Here is a 24,411-nt window from a genome sequence, read left to right on the forward strand (position 1 = left end):
CAACATTATTTGTTCTCTGCCAAGATAAATTTCCCCAAGAAGGTAATGTTGATCAGGCTTAAATCAAACCTTAAAGGAATGTGTGGGACAAAAGATGGTCCCAGGTGAACAAAGAAAGGTGCGTACAACTAGCCATTGCAAAGAAGGGTGCTGGTATTTGCGTCCATTGTAATACCAGAATCCCATTGCCACTGGACTGTGATTTGGCTATGGAAAGGACACTTGAGAATTAATTATTTGCTTATTACTGACATGAGCGCGGGTATATTGTGCAAAAAAGGAAGACCACAAAAGCACTTTGTCAGAGTGATTGCAAAAAAATCTTGTCTGCTGCTTGTGCAATAGAATGACAGACTGCATCAGAGCCAAATAAAATATTCAGCAAGAAAAATAATGACAGATGACTTTTAATTAAAAGGTGTTGGAATGACAGATCTTTGGATCCAGAACAAACGGTTGTACCTTTTTCTTTGTCTGAAGGGATTATACTTATGACGGAATTTTTAGCATAATATTTGGCCTAAATACATTGCATGCATCAGTGTCTGAAATGACCCTTGGGAATGTTTCTGTTTTCTTCCTGTTCACTTGCGGCATGTCAATCCATCATTTGTTGTTATGGAGGACTGGGCTATAAAATCCTGGAGGGATCTGAGCGAAGCTTCACAGCACCCTCCAGAGACACCTGCAGCCATGAAGATCCAGCTTCTTGGTGTGCTCCTCTTCGTGCTCATTGCAGTGAATGAAGCCAAAGTGTTTGGGAAATGTGATGTAGTAAGGATGTTGAGAAGAGGAGGCATGGATGGCTATCATGGCTACAGCCTGGGGAACTGTGAGTTTGCTTTTCCTCTGTCTCTCTCTCTGCAATTGTTTCTGCTCTCTTACAATTAATTTATTTAATCAAATTTATATCCCACCCTCCCCTGACGGGCTCAGGGCGGCTAATAACAAATAAAAGCAACACAATATATATATAAAAACAAAATACACAATACAATCCTTTCCATACGGTTTATAGTCATTAAAAGTCCAAGATGCACGTTGATGTTCTGGTTGCTCTAATGTTTCTGGTTTCAGTTATGTTAGTTTGGTGAGATTGACGGTGCTGTGGAAAAATAACCGCTTCCCGTTAACCGTTGAAAGCAAGTTTGAACAGTTCGGTCTTACAGGCCCTGTGAAACAAGGGCTGCCAATCCCCAGGTGGGGGGCAGGGGATCCCCTGGTTTGGAGGCCCTCCCCCTGCTTCAGGGTCATCAGGAAGCCGGGGGCAGGGAGGGAAATGTCTGCTGGGCACTTCATTATTCCCTATGGAGACTGATAATGGAGAATCTATCCATGGGTATTTGGGGTTCTGGGGGCCCTGTTTTATGAGGTAGAGGCACCATATTTGCAGCATAGCTTCCAGTGCCTCTCCCCAAAATACCCTCCAAGTTTCAAAAGGATTGGACCAGGGGGTCCAATTCTAGGAGCCTCAAAAGAAGGTGCCCCTATCCTTCATTATTTCCAATAGAGGGAAGGCATTTAAAACGTGTGTGGTCCCTTTAAATGTGATGGCCAGAACTCCCATTGGAATTCAATTATGCTTGTCACAACCTGGCTTCTGGATCCATCCCCAATGTCTCCTGGCTTCATCCCCAGAGTCTCCTGGCTCCACCCCCAAAGTCCCCAGATATTTCTTGAATTGGACTTGGTAACCCTAAGCGGAGCTGTGGCAGGTTCCACAGGGCCCTGATGTTTTCAGGGACAGCATTCCACAGAGCAGGGGCTAGAATGCTCTGGTTTTGGTGGTGGACAATTGAGCTTTCGGTCAGGGGATCTTATGAAGATTTTGGGACCCTGAACGTAGTGCTCTCTGGGGTACGTTTGGGGAGAGGCAGTCCCGAAGGTAGACAGGTCCCAGGCCATATAGGGCTTTAAAGGTTATGACCAGCACCTTGAAGCAAATCCAGAATGCCACAGGCAACCAGTGTAACATTTCCAGCACAGGTTGAATGTGCTCCCGTACAGGTAGCTCCATTAACAACCTGGCTGCTTTCATATTTGCAGCAAGTGGTACTGTACTTTCTAGGTGCTTTCTAAAAGCAGTGGTTCATGGTCGGGGGTGGTTTGGTAGAAAAATAAGTGGCAGAGCTCATTAGCATAACTCATTAGCATATGTCACCCCCCCACCAGCCAAAAGCAACACGATGCAAGAAAGGAGAGCCCTGGGTGAGCAAGGCCTGCTTGGGCTAGCTAGAGACCCAGCAAGCAGGCCTCGCTCGCCTGGGGCTCTTCTGGGCCACCCCCCCCCCCCCAGTCAAAAGGCCAGCAAGCAACCTGCCACTCAAAATCACATAAGAAGTGGAGAAAGGGTGGTGCGGGTTTCTCCAGGGGTTAATGAGGGCTGCTGGGGGCATGGCAAAGCCCCTGGTGGCTGGCTGGCTGCCCGCTCTCCTAATCCACCTACTATTCAATGGACATGACAGGTGGGAAGGAAGAGGGGAAACCATCAGAAAGCTTCAGGAGCTGTGCTCTTGTGAGCTCCTGCTGAATCTGAGGCCTGTTCATGGTGATTCTTCCTAACTAAGATGCTGAAGGGTTCTCTGTAACTTCCCTGTCAAACCATGTCTGATGCTGTAGAGAACCAATTGCCAGCTGTTTTGGAGAAAGGAGATAATGGGCTGGGTCCAGACTACTGGTTACAGGTGACAGTGTGCCGTCCTAGAAATGAGCTGGCAGAAACAGAAGTGCCCTGAGCGTCCAGACAGCATGCATGCCGCCAGAACAGGGATGGGTTGTGGACACCCCGGAGGAGCTTCCACAGTGCTCATGCACCCGTCTGCCATTCCCAGGGTGGTTACCAGCCATCTAGACCAGAGGTCCCCAATCCCCAGGCCGTGGACCAGCACAGGTCCATGGCCTGTTAGCAATCGGGCCGTGAGTTGTATAATTGTTTCATTATATATTACAATGTAAGAAGAAGATGAAGATGACAACATTGGCTATATATCCCATCCTCCACACTGAATTTCAGAGTCTCAGGGTGTTTTTACATTCAGTTTTGATCCAGAGGTATTGAGTATTCAAATTGCCTGCCACTGTTCCACTTTAATTATTTCCTTTTACATTTGTGGATTTGCTCTGCTCATTTTGCGGAGCTAAACTTCTGTACTGCAGCTCATGCACAGACTGCTGTTACAGGAACTGCAGATATATGGTTCCGAGACAGCACATTTTATCCTGAATTCTAATGGCTGCATTCTGCAGATCTTTCCAATGTTCACAGTTTCCTTATTTCTCCATGATGTGGATTATTGTGAGCAAGAATTAACCTTTGTGAGCTACAGTATGAGCTCTGATCAGGGTAGCCAGATTACCAGTGCTTAGCACAGGGATGTATACAATTGCTTAGAAATCACGTCACAACTACAATCACCATACAAATGTAAATTGAAGCAAGTAACAAGATGAGGCAAGCAATGAGATGTAAAAATTTCAAGTGCTGTGAATTCTCATGCAAATTGGTGCCGCCTTGTGGCTTTTGGAGGGGCAGGGAGTGGGGTCTGAAAATACAGAGGAAAACTTCTACAACCATTCATTTGATACGCCTCTTGAGACATGTCCAGATCAAAACTAGTTTCAAGAAAAACGAGACAACAGTGGAGTCGGTACCCATTTCACCTAAACAAACGTCGTTTCAGGAAGCAACAATGCAAGACAGTTGTGAGCATGTTCTGTAGTGTAAAAGGTGAGTTTCCAATGTGGAGATAGGGAGCAACAAACTTTCAGTGTAAAAACACCTTCAGAGTGGCTTAAAATCTCCATTATCTTCCTCCCCAACAACAGACACCCTGTGAGGTAGGTGGGGCTGAAAGAGATCTCCCAAGAAACCGCCCTTTCAAGGACAACTTTGTGAGAGCTATGGAGAGCCAGTTTGGTGTAGTGGTTAAGTGTGTGGACTCTTATCTGGGAGAACCGGGTTTGATTCCCCACTCCTCCACTTGCACCTACTAGCATGGCCTTGGGTCAGCCATAGTTCTGGCAGAGGTTGTCCTTGAAAGGGCAGCTGCTATGAGAGCCCTCTCCAGCCCCACCCACCTCACAGGGTGTCTGTTGTGGGGGAGGAAGGTAAAGGAGATTGTGAGCCGCTCTGAGACTCTTCAGAGTGGAGGGCGGGATATAAATCCAATATCTTCTTCTTCTTTGTTGTTAGTAATGCTTTCTAAGGCCCGTTTGACTTCACACTCCAGGATGTCTGGCTCAAGGTCAGCAATTTCACAGGTCTCTGGGTGGGGGGTGTTATTCACACATGGCATAATGACATCACCTGGAAGTGACGTTATCATGCTGGGCACATCACACATGCAATGCTCCAGCAATCAAGTGAAAACTCTATGGCACCATAGAATTTTTAGCCCAGTTCCTAGAGTGCCATGCTTGCAACATGCCTGCTTGCAACATCACTTTTGGGTGATGTCATTGCACCAGGCATGTCATGGTGGGGCTCCCCCCACCAGCCTATTATGGGTTGGTAGGTTGGAGGCCATGAAATTGGGGGAACCCTTGCCCTCAGCGGGAACTTGGCAAGCCTAGAAGCAAATCACTATTTGATCACAACAATCACAATTATTTTATTGCACATTTTGATGTGAGCTGCTCTGAGTCTGCTTGCAGGTTAGAATGGATAAAAGTCCCAAGAAAGAAAGAGAGAGAGAGAGAAAGAAAGAAAGAAAGAGAGAGAGAAAGAAAGAAAGAAAGAAAGAAAGAAAGAAAGAAAGAAAGAAAGAAAGAAAGAAAGAAAGAAAGAAAGAAAGAAATATCTTCTTCTTCTTCTTAACCCATGGTCATTCCAGCAGCTGCAAGTGGAGAAGTGAGGAATCAAACCCGGTTCTCCCAGATAAGACCGCACACTTAACCACTACACCAAATTAATAGAAATAAAATGCACAATTGTGTCATCCTGAAACCATTGCCCCTCCCTGACAGTCTGTAGAAAAACTGTCTTCCACAAAACCGGTCCTTGGTGTCAAAAAGGTTGTGGACCTCTGATCTAGATGACTGGGGAGGTGCCTTGGAAACGACTCAGCAATTTGGTACCACTTTGGATGTGGTACCTTTTTGAGGCGGCTGGAATTCAGGTAGGGATGGGGTGAGGCAGGGGTGGGACGGGAGCCAGATGTGCACGTTTGGACACACTTTTTAGACCTGTTTGCCAGCCGTCCCTAGGGTGGCTTATTCTGCCCATACGGATCCGGCCATTGTGTAGGGTTGCCGATCCCCAGGTGGGGCAGGAAAAGCAAGTTCGCAAACCTCCACGTAAACCAGCCTCAGAAATTATAGAAACTTGAATTTACTAAATAACATATTAAAAAATTGTTTCAAATATTGAACAAAGTCACTGAAAAGGCAAATGAATGTCCAGGATCCTTTAGTAGATGGGTGCAGGTAGTAATTCCACAGGTAGAGTTTTCCACAGAGACCAACGCTCCTGATGATCACTCCTATACAGCAAGGCACAAAGAATGAAATGCAACACGGCTGTACTTGTTCAACGTTTCGCAATTGCTTCCACGAGCTGTACACAAATATAAATATAACTATAAACCATACAGAAAATCTTAAGCATAACACCTTAGAAAGAGATCCCCAAGTCTATAAGACCATACCTTCCAGAAATTTTTATACAGTTCAAATGCTGATGCTTATAGTCACTTCCATTCAGTACGGTCAATTTCCTAATGCATATTGGCTCATGTGCGGCTAACTTATAAAACAACAAGTGTATGCAATTTTAATGTTCCTTAAAGGTACAGCGTTGACACACAGTGAATTCCTCCCGAGATATAATTGAACATATAAACAGCAAAGCAGATTAACTTTAAGATAAGCAGCTTTTCTCCCTCTCCCACGATAGAATCATCTAGTGGTTGAATCAGGACCAACAACAAAACCCCCATGATTTCATATAACATATTATTAAATTATGGCATTTGCTGCCACCAAAGGGTAGGATGGAAACTGACTTAGGTGCAGAACTTTTTTTGTAACAGGAAATCCTTTGCATATTAGGCCATATTGCATATTAGGCATAATCCTTTGCATATTATCATGTAGCCAATCCTCCAAGAGCTTACAGTAGGGCCTAGAAGAAAAGCCCTGTAAGCTCTTGGAGAATTGGAATGGCTACATCAGGGGGATGTGGCCTAATATGCAAAGGAGTTCCTGCTACCAAAAAAAGCCCTGCCATTCTGTGACTTTGAAAGGAAATTACACAAATTCACAGAAGATAAACCTGTTAGTAGCTCTTAGCCATGAAAGTTTCTGCCATATTTAAGTACTATGAAAATGCTTATAAATACATATAAAAAGGAGAGCTCATTTCCAATGTTCCCTCTAAGCTGTGGAGTTTTGTGAGCAAAAATTCTACTTTGTGAGCTCCTGGCATTAAAGTTGTGAGCTACTGCATACATTAGCTTGTTCTGGGGCCATTTTTCCGGCTAAGACAAAAATGTGTGAGCTGGAGGCCAAAAAACTGTGAGCTCGTTTATGCTACCTCAGTTTAGAGGGAACACTGCTCATATGGTTTTGGAGTGGCGGTGTGGTGGGTGGAATGGCCCCTGCCTCCCTCCCTGGCTATTTTCTCAAACAAAAACTATAATAGGTGGGAGTTATTAGGCCAATTTTGATGTGCCACATGGAGTATCTCTGCATGGAATATCCAGAGTAGCAAAATCAGCAAAATAACCCCCGTAGCATGGTTTTCATTCAAGAAATCTGCTTGCTATGAAGGGGGGGAGGGTGTAGGGATCCTTCTTTCTCCCTAGGGTTGCCAAGTCCAATTCAAGAAATATCTAGGGACTTTGGGGGTGGAGCCAGGAGACTTCAGGGGTGGAGCCAGGAGACATTGGGGGCGGAGCCAGGAACAAGGGTGTGACAAGCATAATTGAACTCCAAGAGAGTTCTGGCCATCCCATTTAAAGGGACAGCACACCTTTTTAAATGTCTTCCTTCCATAGGAAATAATGGATAGGGGCACCTTCTTTTGGGGCTCATAGAATTGGACCCCCTGGTCCAATCGTTTTGAAACTTGGGGGGTACTTTGGGGAGAGGCACTAGATACTATATTGAAAATTTGGTGCCTCTACCTCAAAAAACAGCTCCCCCAGAGCCCCCGAAACCTCCAGATCAATTTCCCATTATACCCTATGAGAATCGATCTCCACATAGGGAATAATGAAGACGTTTCCCTCTCCACCCCCCTCCCCCCCGTTTCTGGCAAATCTGATGCAGGGTACTGGCCTCTCTACTCACGAGCTGCTGCCAGCTTCTTCACAGCAACACAGACACACCATCCCAAATTGAAGCCTTTCAATCAAGCCTCCGGAGGTGCAAAGGCACATGGTCCTTTGCGGGCGGGGTGGGGCTTTCCCCCCCCCCCACCAGCCAGCTGACTGGGGGTGGGAAGCAGCCTGGGAAAATGGAAGAATGGCTGCTGCGATCGGGGCTGGGTGGGAAGGGAAGGGCAAGGAGAAGCTGCTGCGATCCGGGGTGGGAAGAAAAGGGACGAGGAGAAGCATCGGTGGGAAGGGAAGGGGCGAGGAGAAGCTGCTGAGATCGGGGCTGGGTGGGAAGGGCCGCCATTCCCCCTCTTTCCCCCCCACTTTCCAGATTTTTGGCGAGCGGGGGGAGTAGGCTCCAAATCAGGGGTCCCCTGCCCAGGCGGGGGATTTGGGAAGCCTATTTCTCCCACAACACCATTCCAGATCTGAAAGGGTGACTGACCACCAAGAAAGACTTCACTGAGAAAGGCAAGGGCAAACCACTTTTTGCTTCTCACTTGTCCTGAAAACCCCTTGCTGGGGTTCCCCTAAATTGGCTGCAATGTGACAGCACTTTATAAACACACTATTTGCCTTGAGTCTCAGTGAGAAAGGGAAGGCATTGAATAAATAAAACCTTACTGTTCAGGGGAAAGAGCCCCGTGGCGCAGAGTGATAAAGCTGCAGTACTGCAGTCGGAGCCCTCTGCTCATGACCTGAGTTCGATCCCAGCAAAAGCTGGTTCAAGTAGCTGGCTCCAGGTTGACTCAGCCTTCCATCCTTCCGAGGTCGGTAAAATAAATACCCAGCTTGCTTGGGGGGAAATGTAGATGACTGGGGAAGGCAATGGCAAACCACACCGTAAAAAGTCTGCCGTGAAAACATTGTGAAAGCAACGTCACCCCAGAGTCGAAAATGACTGGTGTTTGCACAGGGGACTACCTTTACCTTTACTGTTCAGGGGAGAAGAAGAAGAGAGAAGAGATTGGATTTATACTTGGAGTCTCAGAGCAGTTTATAATCTCCTTCCCTTCCTTTCCCCACAAGAGACACCCTGTGAGGTTGGTGGGGCTGAGAGAGCTCTAACAGAAACTGCTCTTGAGAGGGACAGCTCTGCAAGAACTTGTGACTGACTCAAGGTCACATTAGCAGGTGTATGTGGAGGAGGGAGGGAATAAAACTTCATTCTCCCAGATAAGAGTCCGCACCCTTAACCACTACACCAAACCAGAACTGATGTCCCACTAGCTTTATGCTGCTCTCATGCTCCTCTTCTCGGTGGGGCTCCCGTTGGATTTCACACTATCTGCCCCGGGCTGCAACTAGCTTTGCCTTTTTCGTGCGGCAAACAGAAACTGGGTTTTAGAGCTGTGTGAAAGAGGCGGAGTGAGTTGCAGCCCTGGGGCAGATAGTGTGAAATCCAACGGAAGCCCCACAGAGAAGAGGAGAGTGAGAACGGCATAAGGCTAGTGGGAAATCGGTCCAGCTCTACACCAAGCTGGGAGAGGTCATGGCTCAGTGGCCAAACAGCTGCTTGGCATGCAAAAGGTCCCAGATTCTATCCCCAGCATTTCCGTGTGAAATCAATCAATCAATAAAATGTCTGCCTAGCTTTGAACTTTCTTTTTAAACATAGTTTTCCTACAGAATATTGGCATCAGGTTTAGATAGTTTATGCAAATGGCACATATTTTCCCCTGTGACATTCTCTTCATGAATTTGATGCTTTTGTTTCTTCCAGGGGTCTGTATGGCTTATTATGAAAGCAGATTCAACTCTGGGGCTGTGGGACCACCAAACAGTGATGGCAGCCGGGACTATGGGATTTTTCAGATCAACAGCCGTTGGTGGTGCTCCAACGGGAAGGGCAAAACAGCTAATGGCTGCCGCAAATCCTGTAGCAGTAAGTAACTTGATACTATTGGATGAACTAGCTGAAGGCCTGTGGATTCCCCAGGCATATGGGGCTGTTTTTGATGAACATGAACATATGAAGCTGCCTTATACTGAATCAGACCTTTGGTCCATCAAAGTCAGTATTGTCTTCTCAGACTGGCAGCGGCTCTCCAGGGTCTCAAGCTGAGGTTTTTCACACCTATTTGCCTGGACCCTTTTTTGGAGATGCCAGGGATTGAACCTGGGACCTCCTGCTTACCAAGCAGATGCTCTACCACTGAGCCACTGTCCCTCCCCTTGATGGAGAGCTACAACCCTTCCCCCTTTAAGAGAGCCAGTTTGGTGTTGTGGTTAAGTGTGTGGACTCTTATCTGGGAGAACTGGTTTTGATTCCCCACTCCTCCACTTGCAGCTGCTGGAATGGCCTTGGGTCAACCATAGCTCTGGCAGAGGTTGTCCTTGAAAGGGCAGCTGCTGTGAGAGCCCTCTCAGCCCTACCCACCTCACAGGGTGTCTGTTGTGGGGGGAGAAGATATAGGAGATTGTAAGCCGCTCTGAGTCTCTGATTTAGAGAGAAGGGCAGGGTATAAATCTGCAGTCTTCTTCTTCATTCCAGTTTGCCTTCTCTACATGCTCATCTGGCCGCTTCTCTTCTCAACTTATCTCCTCCCACCTACTTCTTTTCTTTTCTGTTCCAGGATGTCTAAGTCAGAACTGTTGCTAGAGAAGTGTGTCAGCATCTCACTCTTGCATGCACCACACCAACATTCTCAGTCTCTTTTGCTTACTTTCCTGACTTCCCATCCTTCAGAGGCATCCTTGTCAAAGATACAATGGGTGATAACAGACGGGCGGTTTAAGCTGCCCTGGGGACAGGAGGCAGGCAGACCAAAAAAGCACGTACACACGTGCATATCTGTGTGCCATCCCTGTCCTGCCCCTGAGTCACCTCCGACTTGCCATCTGGACGGCCAGGAAGTGTCCAGAGAGCACCCAGGGAGCTGAAGATGGGGCGTGTGAGTTCTCCAGATGCTCCTTGGGGCACCCATGGCCTGTCCCTCTTCCGAGTGCTGTTGGGATGCTCCCGTGCACTCTGTTTCTGGCCGGCTTACTTCTGGGGTGGCTTGATGCTGCCTGAGCTGGCCATCTGGTTTCAGCTAATAAATGGTCAGCCATAGGGTTGCCAAGTCCAATTCAAGAAATATCTGGGGACTTTGGGGGTGGAGCCAGGAGACTTTGGCGGTGGAGCCAAGAGACATTAGGGGTGGAGCCAAGATCAAGGCTGTGACAAGCATAATTGAACTCCAAAGGGAGTTCTGGCCATCACATTTAAAGGGACGGCACACCTTTTCAATTCCTTCCTTCCATAGGAAATAATGAAGGATAGAGGTATCTTCTTTTGGGGCTCATAGAATTGGACCCCCTAGTCCAATCTTTTTGAAACTTGGGAGGTATTTTGGGGAGAGGCACTAGATGCTATACTGAAATCTTGGTGCCTCTACCCCAAAAAACAGCACCCCCAGAGTCCCAGATACCCGCAGATCAATTCTCCATGATTTTCTATGGGAATAAATCTCCATAGGGAATAATAGAGTTCCCAGCAGACATCCCCCCCCTTGCTTTCTGATGACCCTGAAGCGGGGGGAGGGCCTCAAAACCGGGGGATCACCTGCCCCCACCTGGGGATTGGCAACCCTAGTCAGCCATCTCATCCCAGTGGTAGGCCTTGCAGATACCTGTTTCTGCAGGGGGGGATATGGAATTTACTTAGTTCTTCCAGATCTTAAGATGCAAGAGAGACATTTGATGTAGTGCTTAGGAATGTGGACTCTAATCTGGGAGAACTGGGTTTGATTCCCCACTCCTCCACATGCAGCTGCTGGGGGACCTTATGTCAGTTACAGTTTTCTCAGAGCTGTTCTCTCAAGAGCAGTTCTCTCAGCCCCACATGCTTCTCAGGGTGTCTGTTGTGGGGAGAGGAAGGGAAAGAGATAGTAAGTCACTTTGAGACCCTGAGTGAAGGGTGGGGTATGAGTCCAATTTGTCCTCCTCGTCCTCTGCTTTATTGCAGTCTTCCAGGCCTTTTATGCTGCCATTATTGGGTCATGAGTCAGAAGTACATTGGTCTTTCATATACCTCCTCTCAGGGAAAGGAAAGGTAAGGTCCCCTGTGCAAGCACCAGTTGTTTCCGACTCTGGGGTGACGTTGCTTTCAGAATGTTTTCACGGCAGACTTTTTTGCGGGGTGGTTTGCCATTGCCTTCCCCAGTCATCTACACTTTCCCTCCCGCAATCTGGGTACTCATTTTACCGACCTCGGAAGGATGGAAGGCTGAGTCAACCTCGAGCCGGCTACCTGAAAACCCAGCTTCCGCTGGGATCAAACTCAGGTCGTGAGCAGAGCTTAGGACTGCAGTACTGCAGCTTTAGCACTCTGCGCCACTCAGAGACACATACTAAATGTTCCAAATATTACTTTCTTATTAAAGGACAGAGATCTTGTATGCAGTCCAGCAGACTACTTCTTTCTTACCTAGTGCAAATTTCTCAGCAAAACGTGTAGGGGGAAGCCTAGAAAATCCTATGTTTATGTTTATTTATGATTTATATCCCGCCCTTCCCACCAAGGTGGCTCAGGGCGGCTCACAACTCATGAAGTCTAACATTACAATATTAAGTTTTAGGCATTTTACACGGTTAAAAACATTTAAAGCATTAAAAGCATTAAAACATCAGAAGTCTATTAGAACTACACTTAATTTCCTATGCCGGTTAGTTGTAGGCCAGCCGGAAAATTGTAGTAGAATATTGGTGCGGATAGTAAAGCTTGACCACACTCTTGGAAAATCTTGCAAGCTTGGACTGTGATGGACCTGCAGGGGAAAGAAGGCCCACACTTGTAGAATGGCGACTAAGGATACCTCTGTACATACTAGAGTTGCCAGCCCCCAGGTCCCAGAGGGGGTTCCCCCACTTCTGGGGGCTTTGATTCACCACTGGCCAGCTCACTGGTGGGGGAAACCCCACCCCCAAACAGGAATGTTTTTGCATTATATCTTCAGTGTGATGACATCACTTTTGGGTGGCATCATAATGCCCCTGTATAAATCGATGGTGCGGTCTCATTTGGAGTACTGTGTGCAGTTCTGGTCGCCGCACCTCAAAAAGGATATTATAGCATTAGAGAAGGTGCAGAGAAGGGCAACTAGAATGATTAAAGGGCTGGAGCACTTTCCCTATGAAGAAAGGTTGAAACGCTTGGGACTCTTTAGCTTGGAGAAACGTCGACTGCGGGGTGACATGATAGAGGTTTACAAGATAATGCATGGAATGGAGAAAGCAGAGAAAGAAGTACTTTTCTCCCTTTCTCACAATACAAGAACTCGTGGGCATTCGATGAAATTGCTGAGCAGACAGGTTAAAACGGATAAAAGGAAGTACTTCTTCACCCAAAGGGTGATTAACATGTGGAATTCGCTGCCACAGGAGGTGGTGGCGGCCACAAGTATAGCCACCTTCAAGAGGGGTTTAGATAAAAATATGGAGCACAGGTCCATCAGTGGCTATTAGCCACAGTGTATGTGTGTATATAACATTTTTTGCCACTGTGTGACACAGAGGGTTGGACTTGATGGGCCGTTGGCCTGATCCAACATGGCTTCTCTTATGTTCTTATGTTCTTATCATCGCACCTGGGATATCATATGGGGATGCGCTGGTATTTGGGCAAATGCTATGGTTTTGAGGGTAAATAAACCATAGAGTTTTGTCCAAACACCAGAGCATTCTCAATGTGATGATGTCACTTCTGGGTGATGTCACCATGCTGGGGACATCACACGATGTCCCCACCACTGCTGGAACACCCCCCCCCCCCCCAATTCCGCTGCCAAATGGGCAAGGAGACTTGGTGACCTTAGTACATATTATTGCTGGCTGTTTAATGTGATGGTTGTAAAGAGACCCTTATTAACAGTCCCTATTTATTTGTTTGTTTGCCTTAAATTTATATGCTGCCCACTCCACATACAGACTCTGGGAGGCTCAAAGTCATAATACAACAGTAACAATACCTTATGATCGTAAAATCAAACACATATAAACAATTTAAAATTAAAAACTGAAAAATGGTGCTATAAAATTTCTTACATAGGTGGTCCAGCTTCGTTTTGGTTAATTCTCTGTATTACTCTATTAGGTGTCTTATAGATAGATAGTAGTATTCAGCGACATAACGGTGGCAGCTCCTCACACATTAATTACCGTATGCCTGCCGGAAAAGGTCGGTTTTACAGGCCCTGCGGAATTGGGAGAAATTCCACTGGGCTCTCATGACCTCTGGGAGTGCATTCCGTAGATTAGGGGCTGCCACCGAGAAGGCCCTTGCCCGTGTAGAGCATGATCTGGCCTCCCTTGGTCCGGGGATGGATAACCGATGTTGACTTCCTGAATGCAGTGCTCTCTGGGGTATATATGGGGGAAGGTGGTCCCTTAGATAGGCAGGTCCTTGGACATATAGGGCTTTAAAGATCAATACCAACACTTTGAAGTGGATTCGGTACACTATAGACAGCTAGTGTTGACTGGCAAACCTTTTGACAGGTTTTAACCTCTGTTGTCTGGCAAACCTTTTGACAGGTTTTACTAATGATGACATCAGCGATGATATTGAGTGTGCTAAGAGAATTGTCCGTGATCCCAACAAGATGAATGCCTGGTGAGTCTGTCTTTATTCAGCATCTCTGGGTATTAGGACAAAACCGATTCTAAAAGCAAGCTCTCCCAAATTAGAACACTTATTTAAAGGTGCTTTTGGAAGAAACTGATTTTCTGGATCCACGTCAATATGGCTTCAGGCTGGGGTTTGGAACAGGGTATTGAATCCTAAATACCCTAATTGCCTCGGTTGATTATCTCTGGGGCATTTTTTATAGTAGGAACTCCTTTGCATATTAGGCCACACACCCCTGATGTAGCCAATCCTCCAAGAGCTTACAGTAGGCCCTGTAATGAGAGCCCTGTAATCTCTTTGAGGATTGGCTACATCAGGGGGTGTGGCCTAATGTAATAAAAAAAAAAGCCCCTATTATCTCTATCGAGAACTAAAGAATGAGAATGTGACCCTGCTAGTTCTGCTCCCCTTGAAAAGCCAAGTTCACAGCTTGGGGTACAGCTCAACACAGCAAGTCTCCTTAGAAAATCAGGTAGTTCAGAGTGCTTTTGCATTGCTTCGACTGGTATATCCACTGCATCTGTTCCTGGATCAGTCCAATCTAGCAACAGTAATCCATGCTTTACTTACATGCAGGCTGGACTATTGCAAGGCTACCCTTGAAGAGTGTTTGGAGGCTGCAGCTAGTACTGTTCGGGGCCAGTTATCAGGAGCATGTGTCTCCAACATTGCAGCAGTTACCCTGGCTACTGACCTGCTCCTGAGACCAATTCAAGGTCTTGATTTTGACCTTTACTAGAGCCCTACATGGCTTGAGAGCAGGTTATGCTCCCCTATGTTCCTGCTCAGGAACCAAGACCATAGGGAAAGGCCCTCCTGTCTGTCCCATCTATAAAATACACTTTTTTATGGGTAAGGAGCCCCATAGTGCAGAGTGGTAAGCTGCAGTACTGCAGTCCAAGCTCTGCTCAAGACCAGAGTTTGAGCCTGGTGGAATCCGGGTTTAGGTAGCTGGCTCATGGTTGACTCAGCCTTCCATCCTTCTGTAGTCGGTAAAATGAGGACCCAGCTTGTAAAGTGTAGATGACTGGGAAAGGCAATGACAAACCACCCCATAACAAAAAATCTGCCAAAAAAATGATGTGATGTGATGTCACCCCATGGGTTGGAAACAACTGGGTGCTTGCACAGGGGACTACCTTTACCTTTTTACACAAGAGAAGCCCTTTTCATAGGAAGCCCCACAAGATATGAATAACTCTTTTTTCTCTGATTCTCCCTTGGTGTTGGGGCATTTTGATTATGGGGAAACTTGGGAACCGGTTATATAATATCTCAAAGACAAGAGAGTTATACCTTCTGGACAGTATAATTGTGAAGAACAGAAATTTTAAATGGGTTGGAGTACTGTATAAATTACTAGATTATCTTATTTTAGTTAGGTGGGGGCTTTTTTTGATGAAACTGATTTTAATCTAAATTGCATTTTGATGTTATGATATGTACTTTTAAAATTAAAAACAAAAACAATGGAGATATGAGGGGAAAGGTGCAGGCAGATTTTGTAGAAACCGTTGCCAATGCATGCTCCTTTGCACTTGCTGCAACAACATGGAGAATCCTCAGGGGTGGAATTCTAGCAGGAGCTCCTTTGCATATTAGGTCACACACCCCTGATGTAGCCAATCCTCCAAGAGCTTACAAAAAAGAGCCTTATAAGCTCTTGGAGGATTGGCTACATCAGGGGTGTGTGGCCTAATATGCAAAGGAGTTCCTGCTAGAATTCCACCCCTGAGAATCCTCAATACCCTGAAGTTTCCAAGCGCTTTTTGTAATTAAATCAATTTTTTTAAGGGAAGCCCCGCAATTATGGAATAAGCCTCCCGAAGGAGGTGTGCCTGACTCCCTCACTCTTGATCTTCAGCAGGCAGCTGAAGACAGTTTTATTTAGGACTGCATTTGGTTAAGTTCAGGAGCAGTCTTGAGTAGTGATTTTTAAATGTTATCTTTTAAAAATTATTTAAATCGAGGGCTATTCTTGTAGAAAAAGCCCAGCAGAAATTCATTTGCATATTAGGCCACACCCTCTGACATCATCACTGTTTCCCACAGGGCTTGTTTTGTAGAAAAAGCCCAGCAGGAACTCATTTTCCTATTAGGCCACACCTCCTGCCTCCCAGCCAGCCAGAACTGCGTTCCTGGGCATTTCTTCTCAAAAAAAGCCCTATTTAAATCTATGTGTTTGATCTAAGTTCGTAAGTTGTCTTGAGCTCTGCAGGGAAGGAAGGCAGCCAATAAACATTTTTTAAAAATGCATAAATAATTCTTTTTTAAAAATCCATAGGTAGGGCAGATTAGTACTCATGGTATGCAGGGGTGGAATTCTAGCAGGAACTCCTTTGTCTATTAGGCCACACACCCCTATTGTAGCCTGTCCTCCAAGAGTTTACAAGGCTCCTTTTATAAGCTCTTGGAGGATTGGCTACATCAGGGGTGTGTCGCCTAATCTGCAAAGGAGCTCCTGCTAGAATTCCACCCTTGATGGTTTGTAGGCAAATAAGAAGTAGTTTTCCATTGCCTTACTCATCAGAGGGCTTTCCCACATTCTCATTCTTCTCACTCCTAAATTCCTGTTTCTTTGGATGGGTGTGTTTTCACTCCACAAGTGTTTTGCTCCCTCCGCTGGTCGATTTGATATTACAGTGGCTTATGTCTGGCACAAGAACCTGCAATATAAACTTGGAGGTGTAATATTGAATTGATCACTAGAGGGAGGTAAGCATGTGTGGAACAGAACACCCCACTCCCTCCCCGGAAGAAGCAGGAACTAACAAGCAAGGGAAATGAGAATGAAGAAAAACCCAGAATCTTCCTTGGTGGTCTCCCATCCAAGCACCAACGCTGCTGTGCTTCCACAACCTGACAAGGCCAGGCTATACGGTGCTGCCTTCCCTCCCTAGAGGTCATGGGAGGTAGTGTAAAAGTGACCCCAATCTAACTGAAACAGAAAAGGGTAAACAGGCTGAGAGAAAACGGGAGGGAAACATGTAAAATAGATCTATCACCAGGCTTTTTTTGAGCAGGGATGCACGGGAATGCAGTTCTGGCTGGCCTGGGATCACGGGGTGTGGCCTAATATGCAAATGAGTTCCTCCTGGGCTTTTTCTACAAAAACAGTCCTGTGTGAAACAATGGTGGTGTCAGGGTGTGTGTGACCTATTATGCAAATGAGTTTCTGCTGGGCTTTTTCTACAAAAAAGCCCTGATCTATCATGATCGGGAAGGTTTCTAGAAATAGAAATCTTGCAGACATACTTCATAATGAGTTTCTGGCATACTAACTGAGTGAAAGAATGCCTTGATCAAATGCTATCTGAATTTCTTTCTCAGGAGGCCTTCCTTACCTCCGGCTGTCAAAGGAACAGTTGTGTGACTGTACATATTTCCCCCCTCTCTTTCTGACTTTTAGGGTGGCTTGGAGGAATAACTGCAAGGGACGAGATCTTTCCAAGTGGACTTCAGGCTGCTAACTCTGAGCTCCATGATTCAGAACGAGATCCCAACACTTCTCTGATTATTGTGCTGCTAAAATGATACCTGCCTTCATTCCTATCATTGCAAGCAATTGCAATTCGCACCTGTGTGGTGGGGAGGAAATGGCCTTCTTTTCATACGAAAGGGGGAAATTTTGTTTGAGATGTATCTGAGAGGGCAGGGGAGCTGTGATCTGATTTGGGGATTCTGGGTTTCTCTGCTTGAAAATCTTCAATAAATTGTGTGGAAGCATTACGTTCTTTGGGTTTGAAAGCTCTGTTTGTGTCTTGGGGTCCAGTATGTCCCAATTAATGGCAATTACAGAACTAGTACTGCCAGCTGTTCCCTGGACCACCTTTCTAACATTCTTCCGATAGATCGATCGATCGATCGATTGGATTTCTATCCTGCTTTCTGCCACCCGCAGGCTCAGGGTGGGGGAGTAAACAGACAAATAAGCAGTTAAAAACAATTACAACATAATGGCAATTGAAACCTATAAAAGCTCGACTGACGTTGATCACAAGATGGCAAACAGACAGTTTAACAAATGTCCCCAAATGTTCCCTGTATGTGTGCCCAAGATGGATCAAAGCACAGGGCAAGTGAGCAGAAGATGGCCTAAGTTGGCATAGCGCAAAACAGGGTGGACAGGGGGAGGCCAATGTAATTGGACTTGATTCTCAAGTCCATGGTTGAAACACTTGACTCTTCTGCCTTTGTGGGGGGGGGGGACAGCCCAACAACATCAATGCTCCTAGTCTTCACTGCCCATCCACCTCTCTGAAATTCACCATAAACGTCCTGAGATGGTCCAAAGGTAAAAGCCGTCAATGTGTTATGATGACTATGTAGGGTTTTCAAGGCAAGGGGTAAAGAGAGGTGGTTTGCCATTGACTGCCACTGCATAGCAACCTTGGGCTTCATTGGTGGTCTCCCATTCAAGTATGAACCAGGTCCACCTTGCTTAGCATCTTAGATTTGCCAAGATGGATGAGTCTGGAACTTTTTTTTTTTGGCTACTATGTTATGCAGAGTGTTGGACTGGATGGGCCATTGGCCTGATCCAACATGGCTTCTCTTATGTTCTTATGAATCCTCTAGCCCCATCTGCTTCCTAGACTCCAGAAAAGCCTTAAGAAGCTTGCCATAGAAAGTTCAGGATGGAGTGGTCAAAGATGCCTCAACTGCTCTGACACGTTCCCTGAACCAAGGTTCCAAAGGTTCTTCTGACTTCCTGTAAGCCTTTGGTTCTGGAACCTTCCTAACTGGGAACAAGACAGCATCATGTCAACAATGCTGTTATTGACACTCAATTTGTGTTAAGCAATATACATGTTAAACATTCATCCCTGCAAGGTGAAAACCCTAACACACCAAAACTTAATTGTATCATTCTGCTATTGAGTGTTTGACATGGACACAGCAACCATGAATGGAAAGAGTTCTAGAACCATCAGGTTCCTCAAAACTATTAGACTTGTGCCATTTTCAAGGCAGTGAATAAACATGGCAGCTATCCTGGAAATGTACCCCAAAGCGATAGCCCCCTGCAGAATCTGTCTGTACCTGAAAATTACTTGCAAATATCCTGGCATAGCCCAAAAAGTGGTTGCAGAAGGTGCTCTTAAGTCACAGCCGACCTATGGTGACCCCGTGGGGTTTTCAAGGCAAGGGGCAAACAGGTGGTTTGCCATTGACTGCCTCTGCATAGCAACCTTGGACTTCCTTGGTAGTCTCCCATCCAAGTACAAACCACCGCTGCTTAGCATTTGAGATTTGCCAAGATGAGTGAAGTTGGAACATTCAGGTCAGGGAACCTCCAGAAGTAGAACAAAACAAAAATCCCAGTCAAATGTGGTCTGCCTACATTCTCCCTGATACCTGCACCCGTTGGCCGGCCCATCTTTAACATGATCTTTAACATGACCTTGCTGGCATGTGAAATGAGTGCAATGGTGCGATAGTTTGAACATTCCTTGGCATTACCCTTCTTTGGTATTGGAATATAAGCTGACCTTTTCCAATCCTGTGATCACTCTTGCGTTTTCCAGATCTGTTGACATAATGTGTGCATCACTTTAACAGCATCATCTTTTAGGACTCTGAATAGCTCAACTGGGATACTGTCATCTTCGCTTGCTTTGGAGAGCCAGTTTGGTGTAGTGGTTAAGTGTGCAGACTCTTATCTGGGAGAACCGGGTTTGATTCCCCACTCCTCCACTTGCACCTGCTGAAATGGTCTTGGGTCAGCCATAGCTCTGGCAGAGGTTGTCCTTGAAAGGGCAGCTGCTGTGAGAGCCCTCTCCAGCCCCACCCACCTCATAGGGTGTTTGTTGTGGGGGAGGAAGGTAAAGGAGATTGTGAGCCGCTCTGAGACTCTTCGGAGTGGAGGGCGGGATATAAATCCAATATCTTCTTCTTCTTTGTTGTTAGTAATGCTTTCTAAGGCCCGTTTGACTTCACACTCCAGGATGTCTGGCTCAAGGTCAGCAATTTCACAGGTCTCTGGGTGGGGGGTGTTATTCACACATGGCATAATGACATCACCTGGAAGTGACGTTATCATGCTGGGCACATCACACATGCAATGCTCCAGCAATCAAGTGAAAACTCTATGGCACCATAGAATTTTTAGCCCAGTTCCTAGAGTGCCATGCTTGCAACATGCCTGCTTGCAACATCACTTTTGGGTGATGTCATTGCACCAGGCATGTCATGGTGGGGCTCCCCCCACCAGCCTATTATGGGTTGGTAGGTTGGAGGCCATGAAATTGGGGGAACCCTTGCCCTCAGCGGGAACTTGGCAAGCCTAGAAGCAAATCACTATTTGATCACAACAATCACAATTATTTTATTGCACATTTTGATGTGAGCTGCTCTGAGTCTGCTTGCAGGTTAGAATGGATAAAAGTCCCAAGAAAGAAAGAAAGAGAGAAAGAGAGAGTGACAGAGAGAAAGAGAAAAAGAAAGAGAGAGTGAGAGAAAGAAAGAAAGAAAGAAAGAAAGAAAGAAAGAAAGAAAGAAAGAAAGAAAGAAAGAAAGAAAGAAAGAAAGAAAGAAAGAAAGAATTGCATGGAAATAACTATTGTTACTGGCAGCACAGTGGTTCAGTAACAATGCCTCTTTCTGTACAATGCTTCTAGACCTATAGATATTGCAAAAGAGAATTACATGGGAAGTAGGTACTTTATTCCCAGAGGGAGAAAGATCAAGAATAGTCCTGATGTAATGTTGCCCACAACAGCAATAAGGGCACAGCCACTGGGGCCCAAAGCTAATATTTACCACCAATTTCAGCATCTTGGATGCCTCGCCCAAGGCTTAGCAAGTAATTATTCCATTTCTTAAAATGATCCTGACAAACTAGCTCTTGAGCAGTGTTTTCTTGCAAATGGCATGATCGCTCAGGATGTGGATTCTATAATTTCATTGGCCTTGCATGTTCTCCACATATAGCACAAGGTTTCCCCAAGGTGCTTGGAGGTAAGGAATGACTGCATGCGCTTGTGTTTCCCCTTTATGTGGTAGAGGAAAATTCTGAGCTCAATAATTCTGTAGATTTAAAGGGATTTGGATTCCAAGAGTCTACTGTGGTTAGGGGCAAGCAGTTTATAATAGAATAGTCCATCGCAAACTATAATCCTCCACTACAGCAAAAAGGCAGAGGATTACATTTAGGAATGTGAACCCATTTTATAAATCTTGTAGACAGAACATCAGCACATCAAGCAAAGGGCCAAGGAAGAAATTATCTCTGCCGCATGCTAGCTTACTCTTTCCATGTGTAAACCTTGTATTAAGTGCAGTGACCAATATACAGGGTTGCCAGTCAACTTTGGGGGTTGGGGGGGGGAAATATCCTGTCCCTTTAGTAAAGTCTTAATTTGTGAATGTGGGCAGCTAAAGCTCCTCAACACATTGCAATTAAATAACACCTGGTTAAAAAAAAACCCTCATTAATCCTCTCTTAAATGGACAGGCCTTTTTTTCCTTCAGGTTTGCTGGCAACCTTAACACTTTACCCTGTTTCACCTCCGGCAAATACATTTGAGAGGCTTTTGAAAACCTGCAAAACCTGTTTAATTACAAATGAGCCAGACACACAGATGAATGTATTGTGTGCAGTGGAGCCTTTCTCAAACCACTTTCAATTCACTTAAAAAAATGTTATCAAGCTTTCAGTTATATGCTAGAAGTCCCTGGTTCAATTGTAAGCTTCTCTGTTAATTCACTGGGCTGGAGAAGGTCAATGGTTTTCTTCTCATCCTAGCCAACGATCCCAAATCTATAATATGGAGACTGTAATATTGCCCCACCTTACAATCTGCTCAGTTGTAGGTGGGTAGTAGCTCTAATAGCCCAGACTATCCTGATCTTCTCAGAGCTTGGAAGTTCAGTAGGGTGGGTGCTTGGATAGGAAACCATCAAGGAAGACTGGGGCTGCTATGGAGAATGAGGCAATGGCAAACCATCTGCGCACGCACTTTATCTTTAATGAGTCCTGAGTTTAATCAGAACAATGGTCCCATTAAACACGAATGTGTTAAATCATGCAATTATCCTGATCTAAATCATCTCCCCCCACACCTTGTTTGTTTATTTATTTGTTATTTCTTATTTTAGATTTCTATCCCTCCCTTCCCAAAAATGGGCTCAAGGTGGGTTGCTTCACAGTTTTTTTTTTCCCATTAGGACTCTTAACAGAATTGGGTGGTAGAGCAAAGTTTGAGTCCAGTGACACCTTTAGGACCAACAAAAAGTTTTAGTCGAGGTATAAGCTTTCGGGCACATGGTTGTTGATGGTGGCGATGGTTTATACTGGGGGAAATGGTGCAGGGAAGTGGCTAGTTCTGCCCATGCAGAGCATCCCACGTTTGCTGCAATGCAAATAAGAGAACAAATGGGAGATCAAATTCAGATTTCCTACATCTCATGTAGTTTAGAACATAAGAAAATAAGAGATGTCATGTTGGATCAGGCCAATGGCCCATCCAGTTCAACACTCGGTCACACAGTGACCAGAAAAACCAGGTGCCATCAGGAGGTCCACCAGTGGGGCCAAAACACTAGAAGTCTTCCCACTGTTGCCCCCTTCCCCAAGCACCAAGAATACAGAGCATCACTTGCCCCATACATCAATACCCTATGCCATCCATACCCTGTGGCTAATAGCCACTGATGGACCTCTGCTCTAAATGTTTATGCAATCCCCTCTTGAAGCTGTCTATGCTTGTAGCTGCCACCATCTCCTGTGGCAGTGAATTCCATGTGTTAATCACTCTTTGGGTGAAGAATTACTCAGGCATGATTTATTTACTTAAAATATGCATTAAAGATTGTTTCTCATCTCCAGAAGAATTGCACAAAAATGAATGTATATAGTAGTTAAAAAAAATAAAAAAAGGAAAAAGGAAATGGAAAGCACTAAAAACAAGGAATGCATTGAGGATGCTGCATGGACCAGTGACTTGATCCAGCAGGATTCTTATGTGCTTACAATACTGCCCATTTTAAATAAACAAATAACTTAGTATTTGGTATTTTCTACCCCTTGATCGGTAGTGTGTATCCTCCATTGCTGTATATTTCTACTTATGCTCTTCAATATCCATGCAGTATATCCATTCTTTTGTTATTTTCCCTGTAGGTCAAGGACATGGTCTATGATCCTTCTACCAACTGGACTCTGGTTACTGAGTTTGTCCTGTTGGGGTTCACCAGTCACCCAGACATGGCTGGTCTGTTGTTTGGACTCTTCCTAGTGATGTATGCAGTGACACTGGTAGGCAATGGACTCATTATGGCCGTTGTGTGGAGTGATCCAGTACTGCATAGTCCCATGTATATCTTCCTGGGTAGCCTCTCCTGCTCTGAGACCGCCTACACTCTGGTGGTGATACCACGAATGCTTTGTGACTTGCTGGCCCCCCACAGGTCACTTCCCCTGGCTTCGTGTGCCACACAAATGTTCTTCTTCGTGGCCCTAGGTGTGGCTGACTGCCTGCTGTTGACTGCCATGGCGTGGGATCGCTATGTGGCTATCTGTCGCCCGCTGCACTATGGCTCCCTAATGAGTCAGCAGATTTGTTGGGGCTTAGTCCTGGGCTCCATCTGTGGAGGTTTTGTTCTCTCATCGTGCCTCACGGGCATGATTTTCTCCTTGCCTTTTTGCGCGCCCAACCATATCCCTCATTTTTTCTGTGACATTCCCCCTGTCCTGAGCAGGGCCTGTCCTGGTTATGGAACCATTGAAGTCACCGTCCCCACCTTAGTTGCCATGACACTCATCATCCCTTTCTCCTTCATCATGCTCTCTTATGCCTGCATTTTGGTGGCTTCCCTACGCATGGATTCAACTCGACGGTGTCACAAGGCCTTCTCCACCTGCGGAGCCCATTTGACGGTGGTCATCCTACATTATGGCTGTGCCATTGTCACCTATGCCAAGCCTAAAAGCAGCTATATGGAAGGGAAGGACCATATCCTTTCAGTGTCTTACACTATTGTTATTCCCATGCTCAACCCTCTCATCTACACTCTAAGAAACAATGAAGTCAAAGGAGCGCTTCGGAAGGTGGTAAACCGGGGCCTCTTTCTTCATGATGGATAGTTTAAGTGCTCTGGCAAAGGTGGGTTCTAGTAGCTACAGTGAAGCAAATATAATCCTACTTTCAAGTTTAACTAGACATTAATTTTAGACTCCTTGTGTAAAAGAAGATTCAGGTAGAGTCAATTGCCACCATGGGAGTCTTTGGTCTATGCATATCAAGTACTTTGGGGCTTGAAGTGGGAATCATGGAAGTCAGACACTGGTTTCTCATTGTGGTACCAAGACAACTAGTCTGAGAGAGGAACCAGGTCTTTCTCTAAAGCAAGCAGAAACAAATACCTGAGCAGTATTCTTAACCGAGGGTGGTTCTAGGATGACCTCAGATACATTTTTTATCTTTCCCATTCTCAAAAAAAAAAAAAAACAACAACCCTGGATGATTTGAAAAGCAATATACA

The 24,411-nt window shown here is 45.6% G+C and overlaps 1 protein-coding gene across 2 annotated transcripts; it reads left to right on the forward strand.

Moving 5' to 3' along the window:
- Window positions 1–691: 691 nt before the first annotated feature.
- Window positions 692–24,068, forward strand: LOC132581344 (lysozyme C, milk isozyme-like). Of its 2 annotated transcripts, XM_060252551.1 has the most exons (4): window positions 692–832; window positions 9,040–9,201; window positions 13,833–13,911; window positions 17,336–17,466. In XM_060252551.1, the coding sequence occupies exons 1-4, from the start codon at window positions 694–696 to the stop codon at window positions 17,394–17,396; spliced, it is 441 nt and encodes a 146-aa protein (XP_060108534.1). In that variant the 5' UTR covers window positions 692–693; the 3' UTR covers window positions 17,397–17,466. The 2 variants fall into 2 exon arrangements, with proteins under 2 accessions (XP_060108534.1, XP_060108533.1); XM_060252550.1 differs by lacking the exons at window positions 692–832; window positions 9,040–9,201; window positions 17,336–17,466 and adding an exon at window positions 23,051–24,068.
- Window positions 24,069–24,411: the final 343 nt, after the last annotated feature.

The sequence above is a fragment of the Heteronotia binoei genome, chromosome 13 (assembly GCF_032191835.1).
Source record: "Heteronotia binoei isolate CCM8104 ecotype False Entrance Well chromosome 13, APGP_CSIRO_Hbin_v1, whole genome shotgun sequence".
NCBI classification, from domain to species: domain Eukaryota; kingdom Metazoa; phylum Chordata; class Lepidosauria; order Squamata; family Gekkonidae; genus Heteronotia; species Heteronotia binoei.